At 40.2% G+C, this 26,900-nt stretch overlaps 1 protein-coding gene across 1 annotated transcript; it reads right to left on the bottom strand.

The window, feature by feature from the left end:
• Positions 1–589: 589 nt before the first annotated feature.
• atp6v1ba (ATPase, H+ transporting, lysosomal, V1 subunit B, member a) lies at positions 590–26,860 on the bottom strand. The gene is made up of 14 exons (XM_035606016.2): positions 26,640–26,860; positions 16,511–16,566; positions 16,210–16,308; positions 15,401–15,494; positions 14,838–14,915; positions 14,206–14,345; positions 9,709–9,810; positions 7,031–7,128; positions 6,659–6,782; positions 3,602–3,752; positions 2,954–3,036; positions 2,649–2,753; positions 2,316–2,445; positions 590–972 (listed from the first exon to the last, which is right to left on the bottom strand). Exons 1-14 carry the CDS (start codon positions 26,746–26,748, stop codon positions 830–832), a joined length of 1,512 nt encoding a protein of 503 aa, XP_035461909.1. The 5' UTR covers positions 26,749–26,860; the 3' UTR covers positions 590–829.
• Positions 26,861–26,900: the final 40 nt, after the last annotated feature.

The following is a 26,900-nucleotide window of genomic DNA, read 5'->3' as shown; positions in this document are numbered from 1 at the left end:
CATGAAAAAAAAAACCAGCAGTTGTCTTTATTGAACAATATACAGGGATTGGGCTAAAATAGAAACACCGGACTGTAAAGTCACCCTCAGCCGAAAACCAATACAGTGACATTAACAAAGTTTAGCTTGTGATGCTGCAAGTTTGTGTTGTTTGGCAAATATTCATTCAAATTGTTTATTTAGTTAAGAAAACTGCTATCAAGTAGAATAATCATCTCTGACATTCTCAATAAGAAACCAAACTTTATGAGTGTCACCTGAATGGTTCCGACTCCAGGGCTACCGCTGTATTTGTTTTTTGTCGACCTCCATCTGTAGACATCTTTTTTTCTGTTGGAAACCTCTTGTTTTTTTTAGCGGGGGTCGGATATAGAGGGAGATCCAGCAGTAACACACCCCAATAAATAAATACTGATCTATAGCTTTAAAGATATTTTCACGTTTTTGCAATCAAGGGTAGATATTACAACCACAGACACTTTTCATACACGACTTCTGGACACATATACACTACAGTACATCTATAGAAGGGGGAGATCATTGCCCTGGTCTAATTCAGGGCAGGATAGAAGGGGGGGGGGGGGGGGGGGGGGGGGGGGGGGGGGGGGGGGGGGTGTAATGCTGGGGTGAGCTGATTCATGGGAAGGAGATAAATCGGAGATGATAAGGACAGGGGAGAAAGAAAAAGATGAAGTTTGGGTTCGGCAAAGGCAAAGACAACATTGTTGCCCGAGCCCACCAGAAGTGCCGAAAGGGATAAAGGGGGAGAGTAGGATGGTGGGTAGAAAGGGCAAGCGGAGCTACAGCGAGACCATCCCCTTCGTGTGCCTCAGTGGCGGACGGCAGACTCCCTGGGGTAAAACTCGGCCAGGGTGCTCTGAGGAATCCTCTTCAGCATCTCCTTGGGGAAGATTCGCAGAAGCTGCCAGCCAATGTCCAGGGTCTCATACACTGTCCTGTTGTCGTACGGGCCTGAGGGAGACACAGTGGTGCAGGTAAGCATCCAAAACATAGCATCAATATTATTAATTTACAACCTGAATCTTTTTTTTTCCTCATAGATTATTTTAACCATCGCTGCCTGAACACCAATAACACAGTGGATTACAATTTTCAACTCCACCTAAATGTGTGATTCACAGTTTGTGAGAGTGAAGTTTGCTTTGCAGAGGTTCTTGGCACCGGCAGTTCATTTTCAGCTGAAGGTAAATAGGGGATTGTTGAAATTCATTTTCGGGACAACACAAGATTTTTCAGGACTTTTTCTGCCTGGAAAATTGGTCAACTGTTGTTCCAGCATGTGTGGGAAGCCAGTCAGGTATGCCTCAGCAACAGAGAAGGGACCAACACAGATCAATATTTTCCATAAAACTAGAATACAATGTGAACATTGGACCAGTGTTCAAAGCATCCTATTTCCCTATTTATTCAAAACAATCAAACATGTAAATACCACTATGGTTTTACTTTAAACAGTGACAACAGCATGCATGACAAAATGTAGTATCAATCAAGAGTGACCGAAGTCAACTCGTGTCAGGGTTAATAGTTATTTGTTGAGAGAAAGGCAACATAAATGCAGTGTCTGCAAGTGCAACCATGTTGCTTGGCAGCACAAAGAAAAGAACACTGATTGACACACAGGACCTCAGAGCTGTTGTGCGTCACTGATGAGAGAGACAGGAGGACAACGACTGCCTCCCACCCCTCAGTCAGGAAAAGGTTGGGAATACCGTTATAGCTCAACAACAGTCTTGGGCACTGCCCCCATTCTACATTTTTAAATTACCACTATAAAGTAAAAGTCTGTGTTTTCATTCGTTCACCAATTCGTTAATCTTCTTTGGGTATTTGAGTGACAGCGTCACTGTTGCAGGGCATTAACTTATACCTGGTGGAAAGTGTGCAGACATTAATAGGTACTGCATGCAATTTGCAATTACAATACTTGCAGCTAACAATTATTTTAATTATTAATTAATCTGTTTTTTAGTCTATAAAATATTGAAAAAGTTGAGAAAAATATTAATTATAAGTTTCCAAGGCTCCAAGGTGATGTGTTCATTCAAACTGCAGGCTTTTTATGACCAGCTGTCAAAAACGCAGAGATTAATTTCACACAAAAAACTTTCACAATTTGAGAAGCAGAAAATCAAGACATTTCATAGTTTTGCTTGATAAATTACATAAATAATTAATCTGTTATTAAAACAGTTGGTGATTAATTTTCTGTCAGTTGGCTAAAACACAAGAAGTAATTAATGGCTGCTTATGTGCCATATACTTTTTTTTTTTTTGCTGTAGCGTGTTCTCACCTTGAGCGATGAAATTCTTTTCAAACTTCTGCAGGAACTCCAGGTAGAGCAGATCATCAGAGGTGAGGGCCTCTTCTCCCACCACAGCCTTCATGGCCTGGACGTCTTTACCAATGGCATAGCAGGCATACTGGAGACAAAAAGAGACATTTATAATACTAATGATAAAAATTCCTACAATAGTTAAATAAGACCAGGTCGACATCTGGTATTTAGCTGGATCACGTATGGTCAATGTTCGAAAGTTGAGGACGTCTTTAGAACTGTTATGGAACCACAAAGTACTTCACCGCATGTACTGTAAATGCAGTTGTTCAGAGGGAAAACTCTTACCAGCTGGTTGGAGACATCAGCATGGTCCTTCCTGGTCATCCCCTCTCCGATGGCCGACTTCATCAGACGAGACAGTGAGGGCAATACGTTGATGGGTGGGTAGATCTGAAAGACAAAAATGACATTGTCTCATAATAAATATTAATGCACAATGTGAAAATGTGGAGTTACAAGAGAAGTCAAAATATCAGTTTTCTCCATTTCTGCAGTACTGCACTGGATTTCAATGAGCATCTATTGTCAGACAATGACTTAACGCACCATAGTGTGATGAATATTGCTCCGAGAAAAGGACTGACAAATACCTGTCTGTTGTGTAGCTGTCTCTCGACATAGACCTGACCCTCCGTGATGTATCCGGTCAGATCAGGAATCGGATGGGTGATGTCTGATAGACACAAAAATGTATTCACACATCGAGTACAAAAGACAAACAGCAAGCAGTCAAAGGAAGTATACACTGCATAAAATATATGAGTTGAGTTTACACTGCAATTTGGACACTATTCAAATCACTCATTGATTTGTGGTCATTAGGACAAGTTCACATATGGGACACAACTGTTATTGTCTCAGTTTACAGATTTTACTCCCTTTGAACCAGCAGTGCTTAGTTAAAGCTGACACCATCATCTCCCTGTGATGCTGTAATGGGGACTGCTGTTCAACGAGATAGGAGTAGCCCCTTCATACTTGTTGCTATGGTAACTTAAGGCATTTAAAAAAAAGTCTGCCCAGTCAATTTCGGATGTCTTCATTAGAAGGTGAAACAATAACTTGCCAAAATATGTAGGTATTTAAGGAGAGAAAATGGAATATAGACGATGAATACGTATGACCAACAGAAACACAAGTAGAGAAAAGCTATTAAAAAGTGTTATATACAATAATTCATATCAAGGTCCAGTACAAAGCTGCCGTTTGTATAGATTCAACTTAAAGCACCATCTCACCATCGTTGGGCATGGTGAGAATGGGGATCTGGGTGATGGAGCCGTTTCTGCCTTCCACACGGCCGGCACGTTCGTAGATGGTGGCCAGATCGGTGTACATGTAGCCAGGAAAGCCTCGACGGCCGGGCACTTCCTCTCGGGCAGCAGAGACCTAAAGGTTGGAGGGAGTGGGGGGGGGGGGGCGACATGAGTGTGTTAATTAAGTAGAGGACACTAGGGGATACAAGGTTGTTGACATACATTTACATTTTATTTTCCACTTTTGGGACGTTGTGTTTTTTCAGCCAGAAAAGTTGATGTCTCATGGGTAAAAATTAAACCTTGCTTTTTACTACCTTTGTTTGAGGCGCTGTTTAAAAAAAATCCTAATTATCTCAATACGAAATGGTCGTCATCATAAACTGCATATGTGCATTGGTAGAATGGAAATTGTAATAGTATATCAGCATGTCGGGGCTTAGTGAACGGTCAGTTCTATATGGATCTACCACTGCAAGTGCCACATTTCACATTTTATCCAGCTGTGCTGTTTATAAAAATAATGCTGTGTCTGTGTTGCCCTGTTTGTGGGGTAAAGCAGTTACTGACGTTTTATTGCTAAACTCCATTTACTGTCGGAGAGTCAAGTGATGCTAACTCCTTCAGCATCTTTCAGGAGAGGCAAAAAAGCAGGTTGGAAATGTTGCCATTCTCTTTTTCAGGCCCTCTGCAAAAATGACCAAAAGCAAATCCTTGTTCCCAAAGTCAAGTGAATCCAGAGCAAGAAGGAAGTAAAATGCATGTCATTCATCTTTGGATTCAAAGGTTGATGGGCAGGCTAAACACTTGTGAACTGTAGATTCAATGCTAAACTAAACCTTCACACGCATGAATGGGAACTGAAGTTAAATGTTAATGTCCTCCTGGGCTCATTGTAAGTGCTGAAATAACCATCAAGCTGTCCGAGTCTTAGCCGACTATTGGAGCGGTGTGCATTTGCCAAGGTTATGGACAGCGAATGCGAGAAGGGAAAACGCACATGCGCTATTTAAAAACCCACATTGTGCTGCCAGTATAGATGCACAAAAGAGTGAGTCGAGGGGGCCTTAGTCCTCACATGAGGAGAAAGGAGGGCAGTAGGTGGAGGGGCAGAGAGGGGGACTATTCCTTTTAAAGCCAAGCGGAAAATAATGAAATAAAGGTATTTCCTACACAAATGAAGGACACATTATCCTCTCTTTCAGCAATGAGCACAAGACTTTTGTGAGTCCATCACCTTTGTGCTAATGCTGCAGAGAATTTACACGGGCGTGTTATGTTGACACGCTGCCACACAGTCTGGATCTTCAGAGAGGATTCAGTGCGACTATATACCGTAGTGAAGATATTACTGTATATACTGGACGTGTGGTTAAATCCAAAGTATTTTAAATGAACTCTGACGGTAAGGCAGACACGCATACAGTTGCATATAAACCTCTTCAAATCAAGGGACTGCGCTACAAAAGCTTCTGCTTGTGTTTCTGACAGTAGTTCAGGGTGGATTTTGAGATATTCTTTGAATCCTTATCCTGTTGTACAAGCCAGCCTCTTGAAAGTATCTGCTAATGTTTGGTGGAATCCATTCTCGAAATGGTTCCTGTACCACTGGCGAACCCCCAAAACAGAACACATTCGTCCTCATATTTAATGGTGCTAAATTTAAGTTTTTGCTATAACTTCATAGCTGACATTAGCATTAGCAGCCCCTGTACTTCCCAGTCCAACAGAAACGTTGAGCGGTCAGCATCAAACTTTATTCTTTTACTCACAAAGAGTTATCTCCTGTGATGGAAACCAACGCCACTGTTAACGTTTGTTTTGCTGCTATTTCAATAACTCCTAAAGTTAGCATGCTAACCAGCTTATTGAATCATAACCCACATCACATATAATTTGGTTTAGATTTCACTTAATAAAAAAGGACACATTATCCTCTCTTTCAGCAATGAGCACAAGACTTTTGTGAGTCCATCACCTTTGTGCTAATGCTGCAGAGAATTTACACGGGCGTGTTATGTTGACACGCTGCCACACAGTCTGGATCTTCAGAGAGGATTCAGTGCGACTATATACCGTAGTGAAGATATTACTGTATATACTGGACGTGTGGTTAAATCCAAAGTATTTTAAATGAACTCTGACGGTAAGGCAGACACGCATACAGTTGCATATAAACCTCTTCAAATCAAGGGACTGCGCTACAAAAGCTTCTGCTTGTGTTTCTGACAGTAGTTCAGGGTGGATTTTGAGATATTCTTTGAATCCTTATCCTGTTGTACAAGCCAGCCTCTTGAAAGTATCTGCTAATGTTTGGTGGAATCCATTCTCGAAATGGTTCCTGTACCACTGGCGAACCCCCAAAACAGAACACATTCGTCCTCATATTTAATGGTGCTAAATTTAAGTTTTTGCTATAACTTCATAGCTGACATTAGCATTAGCAGCCCCTGTACTTCCCAGTCCAACAGAAACGTTGAGCGGTCAGCATCAAACTTTATTCTTTTACTCACAAAGAGTTATCTCCTGTGATGGAAACCAACGCCACTGTTAACGTTTGTTTTGCTGCTATTTCAATAACTCCTAAAGTTAGCATGCTAACCAGCTTATTGAATCATAACCCACATCACATATAATTTGGTTTAGATTTCACTTAATAAAAAACTAAAACGACAAAGATTCAATGAAGATCTCTAATCGACTCTTTCTGGTTGTGATGGCAGAAAAACTAGAGCGTTTAGTTGTAGCCTAATTATATAAGGTAAATTCAAAAAGACCTGTCCTTTAGCTACTTGTGAAAATATTAAAATAATGAGTGTTAAAGTGAGAAAACAGCTCAGACCTTGATTTAGCGTGTGGAAGTGTTCATTCAAATAGATCCTTTACCTTCAGTCAAAATCAGTATCTTTTTCAAGTTTCCAACAGGGGCTGCATTGACCAGACTACATCCACCGTTTTTTTTACTGCTTATTCATTCAGTCTTTTCCAAACAAGAGCTTAATAACACTTCAGATCTGACAGGTGAGTTGGTGGTCGTACCTCTCTCAGAGCCTCAGCGTAGGAGCTCATGTCAGTCAGGATGACCAGGACGTGCTTCTCACACTGATAGGCCAGGTACTCTGCCGTGGTCAGCGCTAAGCGTGGGGTGATAATACGCTCGATGCTGATTGGTCACAGAAACGACAAAAAGCAAGTTGTTATTATTATGTACACATCAAAACTCGAGGTCTGCATTCAAAATGTCAAGGTAAATAAAAATATTTTAGAGACCAATTTTTACATTTTTTGAATATAGCGCCAGTAAATACAACATTCTGACATAAAAATTTATGATTTATGAATGAATTACTAAAAAATGTGGGTGTAGCTAGTAAAAAATTACTGCTTTCACATATTCTTGCTGAATCTTACGTGGGGTCATTGGCCAGGTTAAGGAAGAGGCAGACGTTGTCCATGGAGCCGTTCTCCTCAAAGTCAGACTTGAAGAAGCGAGCAGTTTCCATGTTGACCTGAGAGACAATTGGTTCAAGTTAATGATACTGAGGAACCTTGGGTGAAGGGGATCTTGAAACGAACAAAAGCCCTTTCCAGACATCAGATATGTAACATTCCTGGCGTCATGTATCCGTTACACCACAAGCATTCAAACTGTGAAGCTGAGAGGAAAACGTTGGAAGAGAAGGGAGGAAAAGATACTGAGTGAGGTGACAGCGACAAGCGCATGTTAGCGTCCTGAAAACAATTCAAAGGTACATCTGGTAGGCAAGCCTTGTTGATTTGGCCGGCTAATAAAATCATTCAGATTCTTGGGAGTCTTACTGCTGTCAAATCTGACCACACTGACATGTATTTGACACATATTTTTAGATTGAGTGTGACACACACTCTCCACGAGGGAATTGGTATATGGTGTCCATCTCTGATAAAATGTCCATAAATCTGCTGAGGAAAAACAAAAAGACACTCCGGATGACTCCAGGACACGCCTGAGAATCATCAGGTTTTTAAGTTTAAAGTTTTGAGACATGATAGGTGATAATTGTCTGCAAATTCATTGGTTAAATGCAAAAAGGAACTGCAACTAACCAATTCTGCTTTTTAAAAGAGACCATTTCCCAACATGTTTTAACAGGAACAACTTTGTGTCAGAGACATGGGTGTCTCTTTCCCCCAAAGATTTCCACATATGCTTTTTTTTTTTTTTTACACACGGTATCATGGTTAGTAACCTTTATTATCTCCATCAAGGAGGTTATGTATTTACTTCTGTCAGTTTGTTTGTTCATCAGCAGGATAAAGCAAAGCTGGATTTCCACGGAGACATGGATCAAGAAAGAAACTGGTAAATTTTGGCGGGGATTGGGACAAATGGGCGGATCAATTAGTTTTTTGATATATTCACAGATTTCCGAGGTAATAATCTATGGATAGTTTTGGAAAGAAAAAAAAATACTAATACCTGTGAGTGTGTGAGCAATTTAGTGTGGCTTGATTGAATGAAAGGAGACCGGCAGTGGTTCTAATTACAACTTTCACTTCAGTCTCTTCAAACTCAACTCTGTTTGAGAATGATGTTCAGGTGCTGCCTTAGCAGAGACAGATGGAATTAATGACTGAGATGGCAGAAGTTAGGGGTGGAAGCATCAAGCCTACACGACGCGTGTGATAGAGCATCACACTGGAAAATGGGTCTCCACCTGGGTGTCATGTTTCCATCACTGCTGATCGGAGGTCACGGGTATTTATCGGCTCCAGCTCCCATAAATACCTGTGACCCGGGAATGAATACTGATTGTACCCTTTCACACTGAAGACAAAAGCCAGATGTTAGTGGCTATTAGTGCGGGGTTTTTTTGTGTATTGTGAAAGGGGTTTAACATAAATGCTGGTTGTGGTCTTATACAAGCACGACGGGACCATTATGGAAACAGCATGGTGCACAGAGGGACTGCTGTCACCGCTGATAGCAGTGGTATGTTCGAAGACCATCAAGGGAGCAAGGGTCTAATCACTTTCCATAAATTTATATCCATTATTTCATTGTTAAATAAAGAATTCTGCTGCCTGTTTAATAACAGTCTCACTGTGTCGACGTATAGAAGGACAAAACTCTTTTCCTTCTGCTTGCTCACATGCTGTGTGTTGAGTGTTCTGCTGGATATTTATAATTCCATCTATGCAGTTGGCATTTAAGCTTTTACAAGACTTGTGCAGTGCTGTATTAGGAACGTGTTACTAGGCCTGTCCAAATGACATGGCTTTTATGTAAAAATGAATTAAGCACTTATTTCCGACATGAGACCAACATGTGAAACTGTCAACATGTTAACGCCGTACATGTCTTAACGACTCTGAAGTATAAGGCAGCATCACAATTGAGCTAGAGCTGTGAGATTTTAGGGCATTTGTACTTTAAAAAAATGACTTGAACTAATGAATGGTGTTCACAAACTACAAAAATGTACATGGTTTCTTTGACAAAGATGGGACCAACACGAGTGCTTTTTGTTGAAAATGGACTACAAAGAAATATGACAGCCCATTAGTGTTTGCTTTTAGGATTAAGACTAAAAAGAAAACAAAAAATTGTTAAAATTCAACAGAAGCTCTGCCTCGTTCTCTTTTGAGTAAACATCAAGTCTTTGACTTTGAATGTTTTTTTTTAAACAGATGTATTGCTGTTACAGTTTGCACTCTATTCTTTAAAAAAAATCATTCATGTCGTTACGTGTGTGTGTGTGTGTGTGTGTGTGTGTGTGTGTGTGTCAGAGGTCAGCATCGTCACAAATGTGGGTATTACAGCAGACAGGAGGAGCAGCTGAAGAGGAGAGAACTTGATACTACAGGGCTGACAGTGTTAAAAGGACCTGTTGAATTAGTGACCTTTCTACATGGCCGGGGGGATATGCTCAGAGATGCAGAAATAACAAGAGGGACTTAGAGGTTAAACGACCTGGTGAATAAAAGAGAGAAAGCAGGGTGGGAGAGAGGAGACGAGGTGTCACGTCAGGGTTAAGAGGGGGATTAGAGTCACAGATGGGTGAAAATAAATGTTTAACAAAAGTTTCTGCTGAACACTGCCCGCTTACCCCCATGGCTGCGAAGACAATGGCGAAGTTCTCAGCACTGTAGTCCATTACATCCTTGGACTTCTGCACCAGGCCGGCCTGGCGACAGATCTGGGCTGCGATCTGGGAGTAAAGAAGACACAAGTAGGATTGAGACAGTCAAGAGGTTTTAATGTCAAAACAAAGCCTTTCAAATTATAGCAAATGTCAGTAAGTGGAGCAGAGTGTAAATGTTACATGTTCTATTTCAGCCTGACGGTGTATGTCGAGCAAGGCCGAGCTCAAAATGACTAAAAGTCAAAGATTCAACTGATAAATGTAATCTTATCCTACTGGCTGAGAAGGCAGAAACATTAGAGCTTTTAATTGAAGCCAAATTAATTTTCACAGCCTATATCTACAGTACGATTAGCAAGACAATATATGAAATACTAAACAAAACTTGTTTTTCATTTTAAAATACTGATGTATAACATACAACAGGAAGATTTTCCTGCAGTTTGCATGTGACGATCTGTCAGATCATTGCTCTCATGATAACTCAACAATAACCCACAATGACATTTTGCATTTGATATTAACAGCAGTTTCAGAAGTTAACATAATGTGTTTATAATTTTTTTCCTATCAAAAGTAAAGACACCATTTATTTATTCTAATAGTTGACAATAATGGAGATCTATGACAGAGAGGCATAAGGTGTATCGCGTAAACTACAAGTTAATTACTCAACAGTTAAATTTGCTGTTTATTAAATTATTGAGCTATATTTAAAAATCAATAATTTTACATCTTCAGTATGAACCAGCAGACTTGGGCCAGAGTCCATTTACACAGAGAATAATTCTTAGTTGGTTGATTGATTGTTGGTTTTGGTGTTTTCATTGAATTAGTTCTTAGAAAGATGAAAAAGTATTAAATCTAAGGGCTTCATACAGACATCTTATCTAATTTATTAATAATTTAATCATATAACAAGCCACAACCAATTTCATTACCAGACTGATAAACTAAGCAGAGTGAAGAGTCTGTGTTATGTAATGAATTTGTGGAACTAAAGAGGAATTTCACGCCCGTCACATGTGGTAGCCGCAGCCGATGCCTTGATCTGGCCTGACATCTCTGTGCACCCTGAGTTCATGCACCTGGCCCACAGAGGAAACCAGCAAATTGGTGACCTCCGTGACATGAGCTCAATGAAACAACGAGCCACGTTTTGATGACACACGGTCTTAGTGGGGATGGGATTGGTGTTGTGGGCTTAAAACGGAACTAATAACTCAACTAACTGCTTCAGGATACCGCGGGGAAAAATTTGCTCAGAACAATCTCATTGTTGTCGTGATATCGCCTCTTAAAAATTTGTTGCCTGTCTGCGTATAACACAAAGTAACATTAGCATAGATTCAAAGTTAAGTTTGTGTCCAACTGATGAATGTATTCAATGTCCTTTTACCTCGTTTTGTTCTTCGCCACTTCGTGAAAAAATTGCTGCTAAAATGCTCTAGTATGTTCGCTATTTAACCACTAACTTTGTGTGTCTGCCGTTTGTTGCTTGGCAGGTGGAAAAAGTACACTGGGTTTACAATGAATAGGTTAAAGGTTCTCCAGAGCTCATACATTTTTTTAAACTTCACTTCAAATTTAAATTTTTGTCAGAGAGGAAAACAGTTAAGTCTTGAATATAATTTTTGATAAAAACATTAAGATAAAGATAATCTTATAATACTTATTTTGGCATAACAGAACCTAAAATAGATATATGTATACACACACAACTACAAACAAATCCTCAACTCCAATCAAAATATTTCAGTTTAAACACCGACTTCTTAAAAATAATGTTTGAGTGGATATTAAAACATGCCCCAAAATACACAAAGAAATACATAGTTGTTGCTGTCTGTAATGGTTTTCCATTGTGAGAAATTTTGTCCCTGAGCACCAATGTGTAAAAAGGACTGCAGGAGTGAAAAGAAGAATAGAAAGGTCAAGAGTGTTTTTTTTCAAATCCTGAAGAGCATCAGGAACAGACAATGGTAACACAAGAAACCTCTGTCGTGGTGGAGCGGTGCAGTAGATGTTTCAGCAGACACAATGGGATTATCTTTGTGGCTAAAATTGTTGTTGTGTTCACAAGTACTGAATCGAATTGCACGCTACTTAGTGGGCCAGGGAAGAACTCATTTAAGTTTGGATCTGGTTTTAGAGACAAATCCAATAATGTCCAGATCTCGGGGTAAAAAAAGAAATCAGACATTAAGGGGTTGACACCTATGAGTATGAACAATTTGCCACAGATTATCAGGCTTTTTACTTTTTCCTTTTTAATTTTTCTATTATATGACCTAGACAGACGCGTAGGATTGTTTGGCCTTGGTGTGTGCTCCACAAAGTGCATTTCTAGTTCAATTTCTTTTCTTTTTTTTGGGACAATTCCCTAAGCTTTCCTACTTAAACTAGTCTACTGTGACAATCTAGCTGGAAATACCACAACAAAGCTGTTTGTGCTGCACAGCTGTCATTCACGGTGGTTACGACACATTATAGCAGAAGCCAGAGCTCAGTAAATGTCACTAAAGCACCACGGGTTTGGTGGAAATTTTGCTTTCTTTACCAGTAAAGTACAAATCCCACAAGCGAACACAGCGTTGCTAATATTGCCATATATATTTTGGAGGTAAGGGTGGCACCAACCAATGTCAAATATTCAAATTCTTTTATACGTCATGAAAGATGTAGGACACAAGTGAAATGTGTAACATACATGTTGGATAACTGAGTCATGAAGTTTAATTGTGAGTTCAGAAAAAAACCTGTAAAGCAGAACTCAAACTGTTGTCACATCACCCTGAGGAACACCGCAGACCTGACTCATCAATGTTAAACTGTAGACAGACTGTCACAGAAATTAAACAATATGGGTCCGCCCCATTTCCCCAACTTGGACCTACCTCTCCGTTCCATTGTAGGGTATGGTGTCCCATTTCTTTTGAAGATGGAGAGGTAGGGGTTATCTACCCCTTCAAATGTAGGGTGGTCAAATGCTGGCTTTAGGGGGAGTGTTGGAACGGAGGGGTAGGGCCAAGTGAGGGGAAATGGGACAGACCCTAAATTGCGAAAATGCTTTCGTCTTCAGATCTTGGCAGATCATTTACTTCAAAATTTTTTTACATTATATATACATTTTTATCAATTATTATTGTTGTAATTTGAGCATGGAGGTTCATTTTTGACCTTGGAAACCAATATACTCATTTAGTTTCTGGAAAGGACAAGTAGCTGAGTTTATTGCCAGTTTAAAAAAGGAAGATAACGCCACACTGAGCTCCAGTGGATAGACTATTCAAGATTCTATGTTCATCAGGATTGTTTCCAAAGGAACAAAAAATTAATGAAAATTCATGTTTACAAATCAGGTGTATATACACTAAGGATTAAACTGTTACAGGTTTCACCGAAAACCATAGTGAATTTCCCGGCTGTTAGTGGTACTATTTACATTTTTTAATAACCATTAAAACCACATTACCATAGTGATTTGGTTGATAATGGCGTCCAGGCGCAGCAAGAAACTTGGATCTGTAATGTGTTGTAAAAAAAAAAGGCAGGAGGAGCCAGAGGCAGCGACAGTAACAGCAGGAGAGCTGCTAGTGCTCTGGCCATGAGTTGCAACTTTTCTTAAGCTTGGGGGGGGTTTATTAATAATCAGCTGAAAAACTGAGAAATAATGTGCAAAGAACTCACAGTGAAAGCTTCACACAGAGATTTAAGTATGCTGAGTGAAGAGTCTGAAATATTTCAAGGTTTCAGACTGTTCCTGCTTTCTTAAATGTGTTAGTTATTTGCACAGGTGTGACAAAGGATGTATTAAAAGGAGGAGGAGGCACTGAGATTGCATATGTATGGGGCTGCTATGCTTGGAGGTAATTATCCCATTATCCCCAACGACATGCCATATCTAAAAGAATGTACTGTGGTGTCCTTTTGGACTTATGTCCACAACAACTGCTAGTCATAACTTGCCCACAGGGGTACTGCACAACTGAATTGTGTTTAGAAAGTCCCGTTTACTTTAAATAGATATAATGATTTTTTATCGCAATGTTTTTTTAAATTTAATTTGTATCACATCTTGTGTAAGGTAAATCGTTTCATAATGTGTTAACAAATCGAGGCCTTTGTTTGACATCTAGCTCTTACTTTTTTGTGACTGAGCTATGGAGACATCTGAACATTTTATGGACATACACGTTGCGTTATTCAAAGCCATGTGTTTGTCATTTAGTCCACCCTCACTGATTTGAATGGGGAGGACAAAATAATAGGAACACCTGTCACCATAACCCAATGCAAGAGCACCACAAATTGATCAAAATTTGTATTAATGTAGCATTTTTGGAAGCGTCGGATACTGATTTTATTATAATCAGTAAAATGTTCCCAGCATGCTGGTAATCAAGTATGAGAGGGATTTTTCTCTGCGTCTGTTGAAATAAACTGGTTTAGTGGTCCCACCTCGTTGTGTGGCAGCCCAGCAGCTGAAAAGATCGGGATCTTCTGTCCTCTGGCGATGCTGTTCATGCCATCGATGGCCGAGATGCCAGTCTGGATCATCTCCTCGGGGTAGATACGGCACTGAGGGTTGATTGGCTGACCTGGACAATGCATAAACACAGTTTGACTTAGAAGCTCCAATACAAACAATGACACACTTCAATGTTCACGACACAGTCAGTGAAGAAAAAACTAATACAACATAACTATGTAATGTTTTTTTGAAGCACATGTGAGAGGGGATGATGGCATCATCATGCATATTGAGGTCATAGTTTAGGATCAAGGTCACCAGGGTAACTAAAACAATTCTAGTTTTATGAAACCAATTGTAGATTTTTCTGGAGCCAAACGTAGCCGACTGGCTCGATATTTCTAAAAAAAAACCTTAAAAATGGGGCAAGGAATTAAGGGGTCAAAGTTAAATAAATATTGAAAAAAATTATTTTGCAGTTGTAAAGCCACAGCAATGGAATAACAGCATTACAGTCTGTGGCAGTGAATAGTCAATGGGTGCAGCAAAAATGACAGGAAATGTGCTGGAGGTCTGCCATTACTTAAGATAGGAGAGCTACAGGTAACTGATGTCATACCCATGATGTCCAAGTAGTCCTCAGCCAGAACAGTGGGCCCACGGTCGATGGGTTTGCCTGAGCCATTGAAAACGCGTCCTGAAAAGAGGGGAAGTCAGTAGTATGATAAATAGCAACTATTTAGGGTTTGCAAAAATGCAGTTCATTAGATGACACTTCCAACCACATCTGATCCATTATGTTTTGTGTCAGATTCTAAACGGATGAGAGTGCTTCTGATGGCTCTTGTTGAGTCTACAAGTAACAAATAATTAGAAACTCATGGACGATGATCAATGATACTTCAAAGACAAAAGCCAGTTTACTTTCTACAGCTGTTTAAATATATGTAACCTTGCGCTGTACTTAGATAATCGCACCGATTGAGACATTCAAGAGCATTCAGGGAAGGTTTGATTCAGTGCAGTTACTTTTACCATTTACCGAGCAGATTGAAAACATTCGTAATCGGTAAATGTTCATCTTTATGATCCAAAGATAGAAGGATGAGGAGGATTATTAACTTTATTCTGTAGAGTGTTATCACTTAATTCAGTTTGCTCAGTGAATCACGTTGATCATACCCAGCATGTCCTCTGACACCGGCGTACGCAGGATATCACCAGTGAACTCGCAAGCTGTCTTCTTGGCGTCAATGCCTGATGTTCCCTCGAACACCTGCACAAAAACAGACACAACCAGCGATGGTTATTAAAAATAAGACTTCAAGACAGTGTCTGTGCCATGGTCAGAAACAGGTGTGGTCCACAGACTGAGCCTAAATGCTCATATCAGCATGCATAACGCATTTATGAAGAAAATACTTGCATGTTGCCATGTTTACAGTGTTGGTTAAGCATGTTAATCTTACCTGGAGACCAAAGGCCCCATGATAATATTTTAGTAGGGGTAAACTGTCTATTGGGGACTATTTTCAGCTGTGAATTAAAACACATGGTGCCCTCAGCGCAGTGATTCTCAAATACATATTTTAGAATGGGAATTGTTTTCTACATTAAATTGTCTTGTATCAGTGATATGATCTGCTTGAGAATGGATGTTATTGAGTGTTTGTGAGATTCAAAATGTGTGCACATGATTTAGTGCTTTGACAAAAAAAAATTTTAAAAAAGGGAAAAAAAAACATATTTTGTGAAATTGGCATCATGTACCACAGAGAAACTTGGCTGGTGGCTCAGGGGAAAATAAAATAAAATTAAAAAAATAATAACAGAATGCATCATGCAACTCATTTGCTCTTAAGCGCGCACCAGCCTGATTTTTTTGACGCGAAAATGTAAAGAACCACCGCCCCAGTGAGGATTTGCAGCAGGAGAATGCTCAGGCAATAGGTGCCTGTCAGTCATTCAGACATAATGGCCCCCGTTCTTACCTGGACTACCGCCTTGCTTCCAATCACCTCCAGGACTTGCCCGCTCCTCTTGGTGCCGTCAGGCAGGGTCAGGTGAACGATCTCTGCGTATCTGGGGAACTAGTTCAAAGGGATCCGACAAAGTTTCACTATATCTGCCCAAAACCAAAATATGACTGCATAATTTACACTGGCTTCTGAAAACACCAGTGGCAGTGTTGCGAATCCCAAACACATGAATACATGAACACGTGAATATATCATCTAAAAACAATAGAGTTGTTTTAGTTGCAGTAATATGAGAATTCATTTATGGACTCACCTTCACATTATCCAGGATCACCAGGGGTCCATTTACACCCGACACCGTTGAGTAAGCTGAAAGACAGGAGGTTTACATATGGCGGCTCATTAATTTCACAGGACAGTACAATAAGTGAGGCAGCACGGACAATAGTGGCTTTTCCTTGTGAAGCTGAAAGCCACCAATCAGTAGACTTCCTCCCGATACAGTTAATAATCACAAGCTGACCTTTCACGGTGAGATTTAAACAGCTTTCATGCACTTCCAGGCCCAAATGTCAAAGACAGGCAAATGTCAGGGGGGAAAAAATGCATGAAATCCACTTGTTCACAAATGTTGAGTACAATTACATAGACATGTGCTTAGTTCTGAGCCTCACAATCATTGACTACTAAATGAAGGCTCATAACCGATGAAGGTTAGTGGGAATATCCTGTGACCTTCCCCAATATTAGACAATAATAATTGCAGCAGAATGCAGTGAAAGAACATACTGAAGCTCAACGAACACTACACAGTGACATAGGTCAGCAATGTTGCGCGCTGGCATTTGCCGGAACTTCATCTGCTACGCATTTCTGAAATCATCAACAAGACTAAACATTTATTAAAATTTTTATTTGTGCTTAAAAGCACAATTTCAGTGGTTTTGCACCATCATTGGAGTAAATCCTGTCCTTACAACTTACATTACCCATAGTTCTTTCACAATTGATGTCGTCAAAATCAACTCAGATGTGAAAGTTGCTAAGTGCAGCTCACGCTTCATAATGAAACGTGCATCCAGACTGGTTTTTATTGAGGTTGCTTAATTTGAAAGTTTTTATCCTGACAAAATTGCAGAGTGATCTGTGAATCCTGCCTGGTTGATGTTGAAATGAAGGTCTGACCACAGACAGTCAGAGCTTAATGAAATAAGACTTTAAATCTGTTATGAATATATATTGTATATATACATAGGACCCAACCCTGTTTCGGCCTTTGAATTAAGAAAAACTCTTCGCTTGAGTTTCCAGGTCATCTGCCGACGCCCCCCCATCACATTCCCTCTGCACATCTGCAGACTTGCGGGTAAATGCAAAGACATGCAACTGAATGTGGGTGGGGACTGGAGGCGGCCGCATTGTTTCCACTGGGTCTTCTATCACGGTCTGGTGTTCCTCTTTATCTGTCAACCGTCAGTCCTGGGGCCGATATCAAAGGCGCAAGGAAATTAGAACAGACTGGTACAACTGTAAAGCTCTAAAGCTTAGCAGGGGGCATTTAATATGCCACTAATTAGCCACCATTAACAAATTGCCCTGTCAATGTGCTACAGTATTGCGGGCCATTATATTATATTAAAATATATACACATAATATATATATATATATGTGTGAGAGCACTTTACACTGAACTACACAAAATGCATATCAACTACAGCCATGCTCTTATCTTCCGCAGTGAAAATAAGAGCTTCAAATTTTCAAATAAGAATTATTATTATCGCAATGATTGACATCAAAAAAAAAAACAAAAAAAAAACGTCTTTCATTAAAATTCCATCAAATTTTCACAACATTATGTTTTCTTGTAGCCAGGCCTTTTCTCTCCCCACAAATGGCAAATTATCCGTGTTGGCCATGTTTATAAAAAGGACTTAATAGCTACACTTAGCCTACAAATTGCCCACAGATCTCAAAAGAGATGCATATGGCTATTTCCTCAAGGGTGATAATAATGCTGCAGGGAAAATTGGGCTACAAAATTATACAGAAACCTCTTAAAAATACATAAGTCAGTGCATCTTTAGGTAGACATTTGGAAACAGTGATGGGAGGGGGTTAATGTAATTTTAAGAGATTGGCAGGGGACTTTGACTCCCCTCATTCACTGTGACCATCAAGCTATTTCTGACAACCACAACATCACGTCAGAGACATGCACACAAATATAAAAACATCATCAACAGTTTACTCTTTGGACAAATGGAGCAAATGAGATTAAAAGGAAAAATCTAACTATTTGTGATGCAACTATTCGTCCTGCATCATTTACGGATTTAGACTTACTTGAGATAAAATATACTGTGTCGTGTGGCTGCAGTTGTCTGTTGGCATCGAGTGGATTTCTTCCTTGAAAAAAGGCAGGTCTGCGGCACTGACTGCTTGAATACTGAAACCTGACATTTAGCATTACTGAAATAGTCCAGGTATGGGAAAATCTAAACATTATATTCATGCGCCTGTTGACACAAAGCCAACATATGTTAAAATGACCATTGTTTAGTCCAGATACCTCCGGCCAGTTAGTGTACTTGGTGCTTCTGCTCTAATATCTACATTAGGCCAACAACGTTAAGAATCAGGGAATATCAAACGAACGATACGGTACATCATTCGCTACTTCCAAAAGTTGATTCCTTAAAACAAATTCAACAGATATTTGGCAGTAGTAGTCTTGAGTGTGGATAATTTTTTGAATGGAGTATCTCTAGTGGGATTAAAGGCCCAACCCTGGTTCTATATAGTGGCCCATTTATAAAAAAAAATTACACTTATGTCGGACTGTGATGTTTTTTTTAAAATAAAGTGGTTTGCTCTCTCATTTCACGATATAACAATCGCTCAATGGCCTATATGATCACAAGGTGTGAAGTAGCAACATTTCCCATTAGGTTTGGAAAACTTTCTCCAGCCCTCTTTTGCTACTTCAGTTCAAGTGCAGCAGTCCCCTGGCTTGGCATGCAACGGCAGTGTGGGTCACCCTGCAGCCTGTTCAGCTGCCAGAGCTCTTTGTGTACAAAGATGTTAATTGGTCCTAATCCGCCACTAGAAGCTGTTTTGGTAGCCTGACCTCGCACCCTGAAGGACACCTTGGTGTGAAATACTAAAGAGCCCATTCAAGTGCCAGAGAAAAGAGGCACAGAGCATTCCAACACAATGCAAATTCCCAGCTGAAAGAGGGGAGGACTGGAGGGGAAGGAGGAGGAGGAGGCCGGAGCTCGGATGGAGATGAGGGTGCATCCTCGCTCTGACAATAAACAGACGCTACAAAGCAGTGGCTGCTGTGATGTGCAGCCTCACAATCACGCCTTAGCCTCTACATCAAGGGATTCCCACAGCCCCACTGGACATGGGAATGCTAATTGCCTCAATCCCGACAACCAACACACCCTGGCCTACCCTCACCTCGCCACATACACGCGGTCGATAAACCAATATGATAGAATTTCTTAGAATCCTCAGACTAACTCCACAGCCATTGTCACTGTCAAGTTTCCACTGACATTAATGGCTTAAGGTGGCCATGAAAATAAAAACAGTGTAGCACCGTGTGAAAAAATAAGATGTGCACATACACTGCTGGATGGACTCACTCACCACACTCCACACCTCCAGTGGCTGGTTCAAGCACAGTTGACGATGACAAAAACTCAACATCAAGCACAATTATTAAAAGGACAAGCTTGGTCTGCCATAATACAACACTCTTTTGTGTCTTGGGAGTGTTATTAATCTATTTATTGATTCCTACACACAGGCTAAGGAGAGATGCCTTCATAGAGCGTGTACAATGTAAAACACGAGGGAGAAAAGTCGGGCTGTGACTTTTTGGGCTGTGGACAAAATCAAATCAACAATTCACTTTCAATGGTCAGCATGAAGAGAGTCTCACCCTTCATTGATCTTTATATATTTACCTGTGTGGTGTTATACAACTGAAACTTTGATATCCGGTTCCTTCATTATCCTGAAAACCTCATGTCAACAGGCCACATAGGCTTGCCTACAAATCTTGCTAACCTATCGGTGGTGGCCTTTTCAAGAGCTTGTGGCAAGGGTCCGGATGACGCGCGTGGTGAAAAGAAGCAGTCGAAACGAAGCTGCAGAGAAGACATCCCTCGACTCGTCTCTGGTTCCTCCTTCACCAGCCTCGGCTGGCAAGAGAACTGCTGAGTCATTGTTGGTAGAGCAGCTGCTTTTTTTTTCTCAGGTCAACAAGCAGCCTCATCATTGCTGGGAACTTTGCCATCTACAGTGTGGTACCCAAAATGCCCACCCACCCACACACACACACACACCCACCCACACCCACACACACACACACACACACACACACACACACACACACACACACACACACACACACACACACACACACACACACACACACACACACACACACACACACACTTACTTACTTCAATGTCACGATAATCCAATCAGCAGAGCTAGCCTCCTCCTCAATTTGTATTTTTGAACTTAGTTTACCTGCAGGGCAACAGGGCACGCAGTAGGGCAAGCTGACAGTGGACTCTCTCGTGGATCACAAGGAAAACTTAAATGGCCTGATGCACTTTAAGACTTGAGTCTGGATTCATAAAAGGTTGTTATATAATGTATTTCGAATGAATAGTAAGAGCCCTAATCCACAGTCCTTTTTCTGTATAAAAATGCATTCAATATGAAAGTTCAGTGGAAAGTAATATAAAGGCTTTATTGGTCAGAGTTAGACAAATCGAATGGAATTCCCTCTTTGAGTTGCCAGGGACAGTTTCCTTGTGACCTTCTCTACAAACCTTTCATCATTAACTGCTGCTCTATGGAACAACACCTCATGTGACACAGGTTGAAATGTTCAGGCTACAACTCAACCCACAAAAAAACCAGACTAATAAAATATGTTAATGTTACAGAGTATATATTCATACCTTTGTGGTGCTTTCACACCAAACAAGAAGCAAATCATTTCACTTGCTTGAATCATCACAGATTTGTGTCATCAAGAACCTGCAACTCTATACGTTTCAGCATTATACCAAGACTGCCAAAATCACAACAACTACCAAGATTTGTGATGATTGATTTTCTTAACATGCAAATCCATTATCTACATCCTATATATAATCTATCATCTCAACAATTCTAGGATAAATGAAATGTAACTTTCAGCAGAAAAAAACAACATACAACGTCTTAGCACCAAACTTTGTCAAAATGAGAAAAAAATCACCAACTACAACAAGAAAAAAGTTACATTTAGAGATCAATTTGTTCATTTTTGCTGCTATATTATTTGTGTAGTAAAAAAATTAACTGTTGCTATGGTTTTGGATACACAAGCACAATAAAACATCTCAGATTAAGTTTTCACACTCCAGATAGTGCTTTGTGCAAATAAGAAGGAACCAAAAAACAGATGAAGGCCAAGCTGGAAGTTTTGTTAACAAATGGCAGACCAATTTTAGAACACTTAAAAGCATTATTAAAAAAAAACTGGAAACAGAAGCCAGAAAAAGTAGCAAAGTCTTGCTCCTGGTTTTGACACCTTACATAATGAGACAGGCCATCAGTGTCCAATCAAGTATTTTGATATTACCATGTTGACATGATGGACCTACAGTTTCCAACATCTTGTGGAATCTGTGCAACAAAGCACTGAGGCAGTTTGAGAGTAAAGGGAGGAACTAGCCTGTGTTAGCATGGTTTTCCTAACAATAGAGCCCGACCAATATATTTGTTGGCTGATAATATCCAACAATATGAGCTTTTCACAGACAATATCGTATCACCATTTACGATTGCCGATATGAAAACTTTTATTTTACAGAATAAAGAGTGCAGAATGAAGATATGCATTTATGTATATTTCCTTAATCCAAGTTCCATATATTTGGTTGTATTTCTTTTTTCTTTATATTTACAGTAATTTATAATAAAGTTTATTGTTAAACCAAAATATTAGGCCTGTGCCGTGATTTATGATGATCAGATGAATGCTTAAAGAGTTTTTGCTGCTCCTCACTAAGCTCCGCCCATTGCAAAGATATTTTGTTTCATTTTGACAATCTTGTTCATTTATTATAGAAATGTGTATTTTCCTCCCCCACAACTGCCCACCAGGTTTGGTGCCTCTACAGTATAGGTTATTGCTGAAAAGGCCACAGCCACATCAATCAATCAATAAATAAATAAATATGGCACTTGAGAGTTTAGTTAGTACCTGCCCTGAGAGAATGTGTACCATTTGGTGAAATTTCATCCACCAGGTTTTGAGGTAGACATTTTTGGCATTTGTAATTTTTTTAATTTCTCAATCAGATAATAACCAAAAGAATCACTTTTTTTAAAGTATTGATTACAGCGCCACCATCTGGCCAGTTGGTCTAATATTTATTTGGGAACCCCTCCTGGGGTTAGAACCATAATAATGTCATGGTGACACTTCACTAAGACAGAGTCGTGTTGCTGTTACATCCCGAGGTTGGGGGAAGTTAAACAGTCGAACGGGGAATTTCTTGTCTTTTAAAATACACGCTCACTTCCCTAAATGACCCAACAGTTGGTCAGACAAAGGATGGCAGGAAAAAATGTATTATCAGTGGTCAGCAAAACCAGCATGCCACTCACAAGGAAGACTTGCTGCTCATGCAGCAGACCGAAATTGTGTGAAATCCTGAGCACACATTTTAATGTTCTTTCATGAATAGAATGACAAACGCCCACGGCAGTCTTTCTTTCCCAGTGACAAACTAGCTGCTTAGGCCTAATTAGAATGTGGATTATAGAACTGCGGCAAAAATAACATAGATTTTATAGAAATGACTTTCACGGTGACAGATGAGACACTTGTTTATCGTGACTACACATTATTACAATTAGTGCCTTGCTCCATGTCCTTTCATTGCACTAAATGACAGAATGCACCACTAAAACAAAGACGAGCAATTTCGTGGGCTAATAGCTTTTGTCACTTTTGACATGAGAGAGACAAAGGCCTCTAAAAAGAAAAGACTTGGTCTGATGAGAAATGTCTTTATTTGTTTATTTTTTTCCCGCACTGTCTCGCGGTGGCTTTTCCAAAGCTGCCTCGGAGTTCTGTCAAGTCAAGGAGGTGGTGAACAACCATCTCATTATTGTGATCTTATAGACTGGTTGATGCTTGGCAACTGGCTATACTGAATACAGTCTCCTAAGCTCCACATTGATGTTACAGTCTGCTTTAATACAGACAAGGCTGATTCTGAGGCCCTTTGTCAAATGTAGATGTCAGACCGTCATTCTGAGATATACCGACATTGGTAACACCCCTGAAATCCCTGAAGGCTCAAACTGAGCCTTGGACACAGGCAATGTGACACTTGCAACAGTTTCATGGCTTTGTTTCCTCGGACAAATTTTTTGTTTGCTTGTCCCTGGAAATATCGCCATAAGGATGCAACATTAACAGAGGGCTTGCACAATGAAAGCAAACAGCAGAAGCAAGATTGTGGATCGCACTGATTACCTGCAAGTGTTAGTACAGTTATTACACATGGCCTTTGTGAAAGCCTTTCCTATACAAAAACAGGGACATTAAAGCCGAAATGTCTCCTACTAGCAGCAGGGGATTACAAACATGCAACACGTATTGTTAATGCAGTATTGGAGGAGCACATAAAAAGTTTCCTAACATTTACTTGAGATGATCATTTGGCACTGAATTGCCAGCTCCTCATGAGAATGGACCTCTGCCGTGTTTGATGAGAGGTAAAAGGCGAGCCATTCTGCTCCAACAAAATCAGAGAATTTCAGAAGTAGAATGGTTAGATATATTTTTAAGGATAAGGGTTTTAGCACATGTTGCATCCTCTCTGCTTAGCTCTCAGATGGTCCAAGCTCCATTAAGTCATTTCCTTCCAGTTTGCTAAAAGGCTTTTAGTCCGTGCTTGCCTCTCTGACACTTGCACAAAGGAAAGCCATCACCTTGCTGGTTTCATAGCTCGTACACGGCTCGGCGTGAGAGTATAACGACAGCCTGATCAAAGTCACTGCAAAGGCTCAACATCAGGCTCCGAGAGTAAACTACCAACAGCAACATTTGTTAAAGATCCCTGTGTTGATTAACTGTGAAATCAGCACAGACAGAAAAATTAAGGATAAGACCACCACACAAACACAACATATCACACTGCGGTCACCAAGGTAGATGAAACCCAGATACGTGATGCTTTTGTTTCATTTGAGTGGGATAACAATGGAACAATCATCTGCACGTTTTCTTCACTAAACACCAGTTTAACCACTTCCAGAGACAAATACTTAGCTAAAACTCTGCAATCACAAAAACCCCATGTGTTTTACTCTACATATGAAAACAGACATGTGTGGATTGATCAAATTCCTGCTTTGTTTCAAAAGAATGATGAGGGAAGTTTAACTACCATGGTGATTATCAGCTCAGATAAAACACTTAAAGCGTGATAGTACCATCTCTCTCCCTCCCATAATCTACACAGTGGTAATGGACCTGAACCAGGATTCAGACCATCATGGGCTGCTAACACTCTACAGACTAATGACATTTCAGACGGATTAACCTACTCCAGACAGGCATACATTTTTAAAAGTAGTAGTGATACCGAAAGCAGAACCAGCAAATACCAACCACTTCTGGTTTCTACACACAGGCAGTAAGTTTTTAAGCATTCGGACCAACAGTAGCCATATAAGTCTATAATTCGACAACAAAACTAAGCCTCAACAATTTTGACAATCAATAATTCTTTTATTCAGGAACAGAAATAAGAAAAAAGAGTCACTGGTTTCAGCTTCTAAAATATGAATATTTGCGAACTTCCTAAGCGTATATTTTGCTAAATTAAATAATTGGATTTTAAACTGTTTGCCTGACAAAACAAGACATCTACTTGGCTTTTGCAATGGCCATTTCCACAGGTTTTTTAAAAATAAATGTACATCTCATGATCAACAGGTATACCAATGATAAAAAACAATCGTTAAGTTTCAGCCCAACAATACATTAAAGCCAATAATATCAAAATAAATCTGGCGGACCTATTGCTTTTCATTCCCATTAAGTCCAATTAACTAATAAATATAATACCTGAAAAACACTTAGATCAAAAACATCAATAGCATTACATGCACTTAAATAACATATTCCATCTGGCAAACTATTGTGAGATTTTCTTTTAAACTATGTAGCTCAGAAAGTGCAGCTTCCCGTCAACACCACTGCAGGCTGCACCTCTCATGTGATGCGGTCACATGATGGAAGAGATGATCCTTCTTTCGCCACTATGATACCAAAGTGTCGATGCTGGACGTTTCTTGGAGGCCACATATTGACTTGACATTTCTTGAGGCAGTCGTTAGGATCTCTGTTTGCATCTCAACTCAGTACATTCATAGAAAAGGAACACTTGCACTGTTTCTCATTCATTCGTGTGGCTTCCACAGTCAGCTGACTGGCCGCCGTGTGCTAGCTAGTCCATTTCGCTGGTGACAGCTAGCATCGTCGGGTTGTCGTGACGCTGAGCGTGCACACAGTTACCGCAACAAGTCACGACGATGCATCTGTCTCCATATTAAACTGATATGCGATTCGCATATTAAGTACTCTCAGTAATATTCAATATCCGTGTAGTTATACTGCTTAACGACGACTGTACGTCGGGCTGATCACTGTTAGCGTCAGCTAGCATGCATATTAGCTTGGCTGGTTTGCGGTTTGACGTGGCCTGGTTTTATTATTTTATGTAAGACCAAGGGCGGTGTCTGTTGCGTTACTAAACATATCACCTACTGCCACTCAAGTACCGGTATAAAACATTGCTGGTTTATTTATAATCATGATTTCATTTGAAGCTTTCATAGCTTGTGGGGTAGCTAACGTTGCTGCCCCCGCATGCTGCGTTCCCGTCCAATAGGAATACCAAAAGCTGTATTTAAAAAAACCATGACTCACTGACCGTGAGATTGTTATTATTCTTTTTTTTTTTACTTCATCATCATATTCCCACTCAACCCATATATCCAGCCCCCAGCACTGGATTCAATATATTTCTGAAAATAAAATGTTCACAATATCCGAGACATTAAAAAAATAAATTCCAGTCATCGAACTCAAGGGTCCCTGTGATCGTGGACTTCAGGGATTAAAGTTCCTAAAACGTATTTTCCAACTAAAGCATATTGGAGTGACACGAATTCCATTTTATCGGCACATTCTCCTCTTTAAAACTGAAATTTAACCATGTACTCTTGACAAAACACTTGCATTCCCCACCGTCGCCGTGGCATTGAATGCAGCACAACAACCTTGTTAGCCACCAGCTAGCAGCTAACAGCTAAGTCCGGCAGCTTTGCTAACGCTACATACTTAGCCTGGGCTGAGAGATGTAGTTCCTGGTCACAGCCTGCGTGTGCGTCCGCGCAGCAGCCGCCACGCCGTTGATGTCCATCGCCCTGTTCGCCACCAGTGTTGCCATCGTCGAATAAAGAGAGGAAAGCCCCGAGAAAAGAAGACGTTGGTCGACGGTGCTTTGCTAACTGGCGCTGGGTAACACGGATGACAGCACTGCGCCGGTCATATGACTCGGAGGAACCGGATGTGTGACGGAGGAGCCGTCCGGTCTGAGGG

This window comes from Scophthalmus maximus, chromosome 10 (assembly GCF_022379125.1).
Source record: "Scophthalmus maximus strain ysfricsl-2021 chromosome 10, ASM2237912v1, whole genome shotgun sequence".
In the NCBI taxonomy this organism is placed as follows: Eukaryota; Metazoa; Chordata; class Actinopteri; order Pleuronectiformes; family Scophthalmidae; genus Scophthalmus; species Scophthalmus maximus.
The sequence above is the reverse complement of the archived record's forward strand: the minus strand, read 5'-3'. Positions and strand labels throughout refer to the sequence as shown.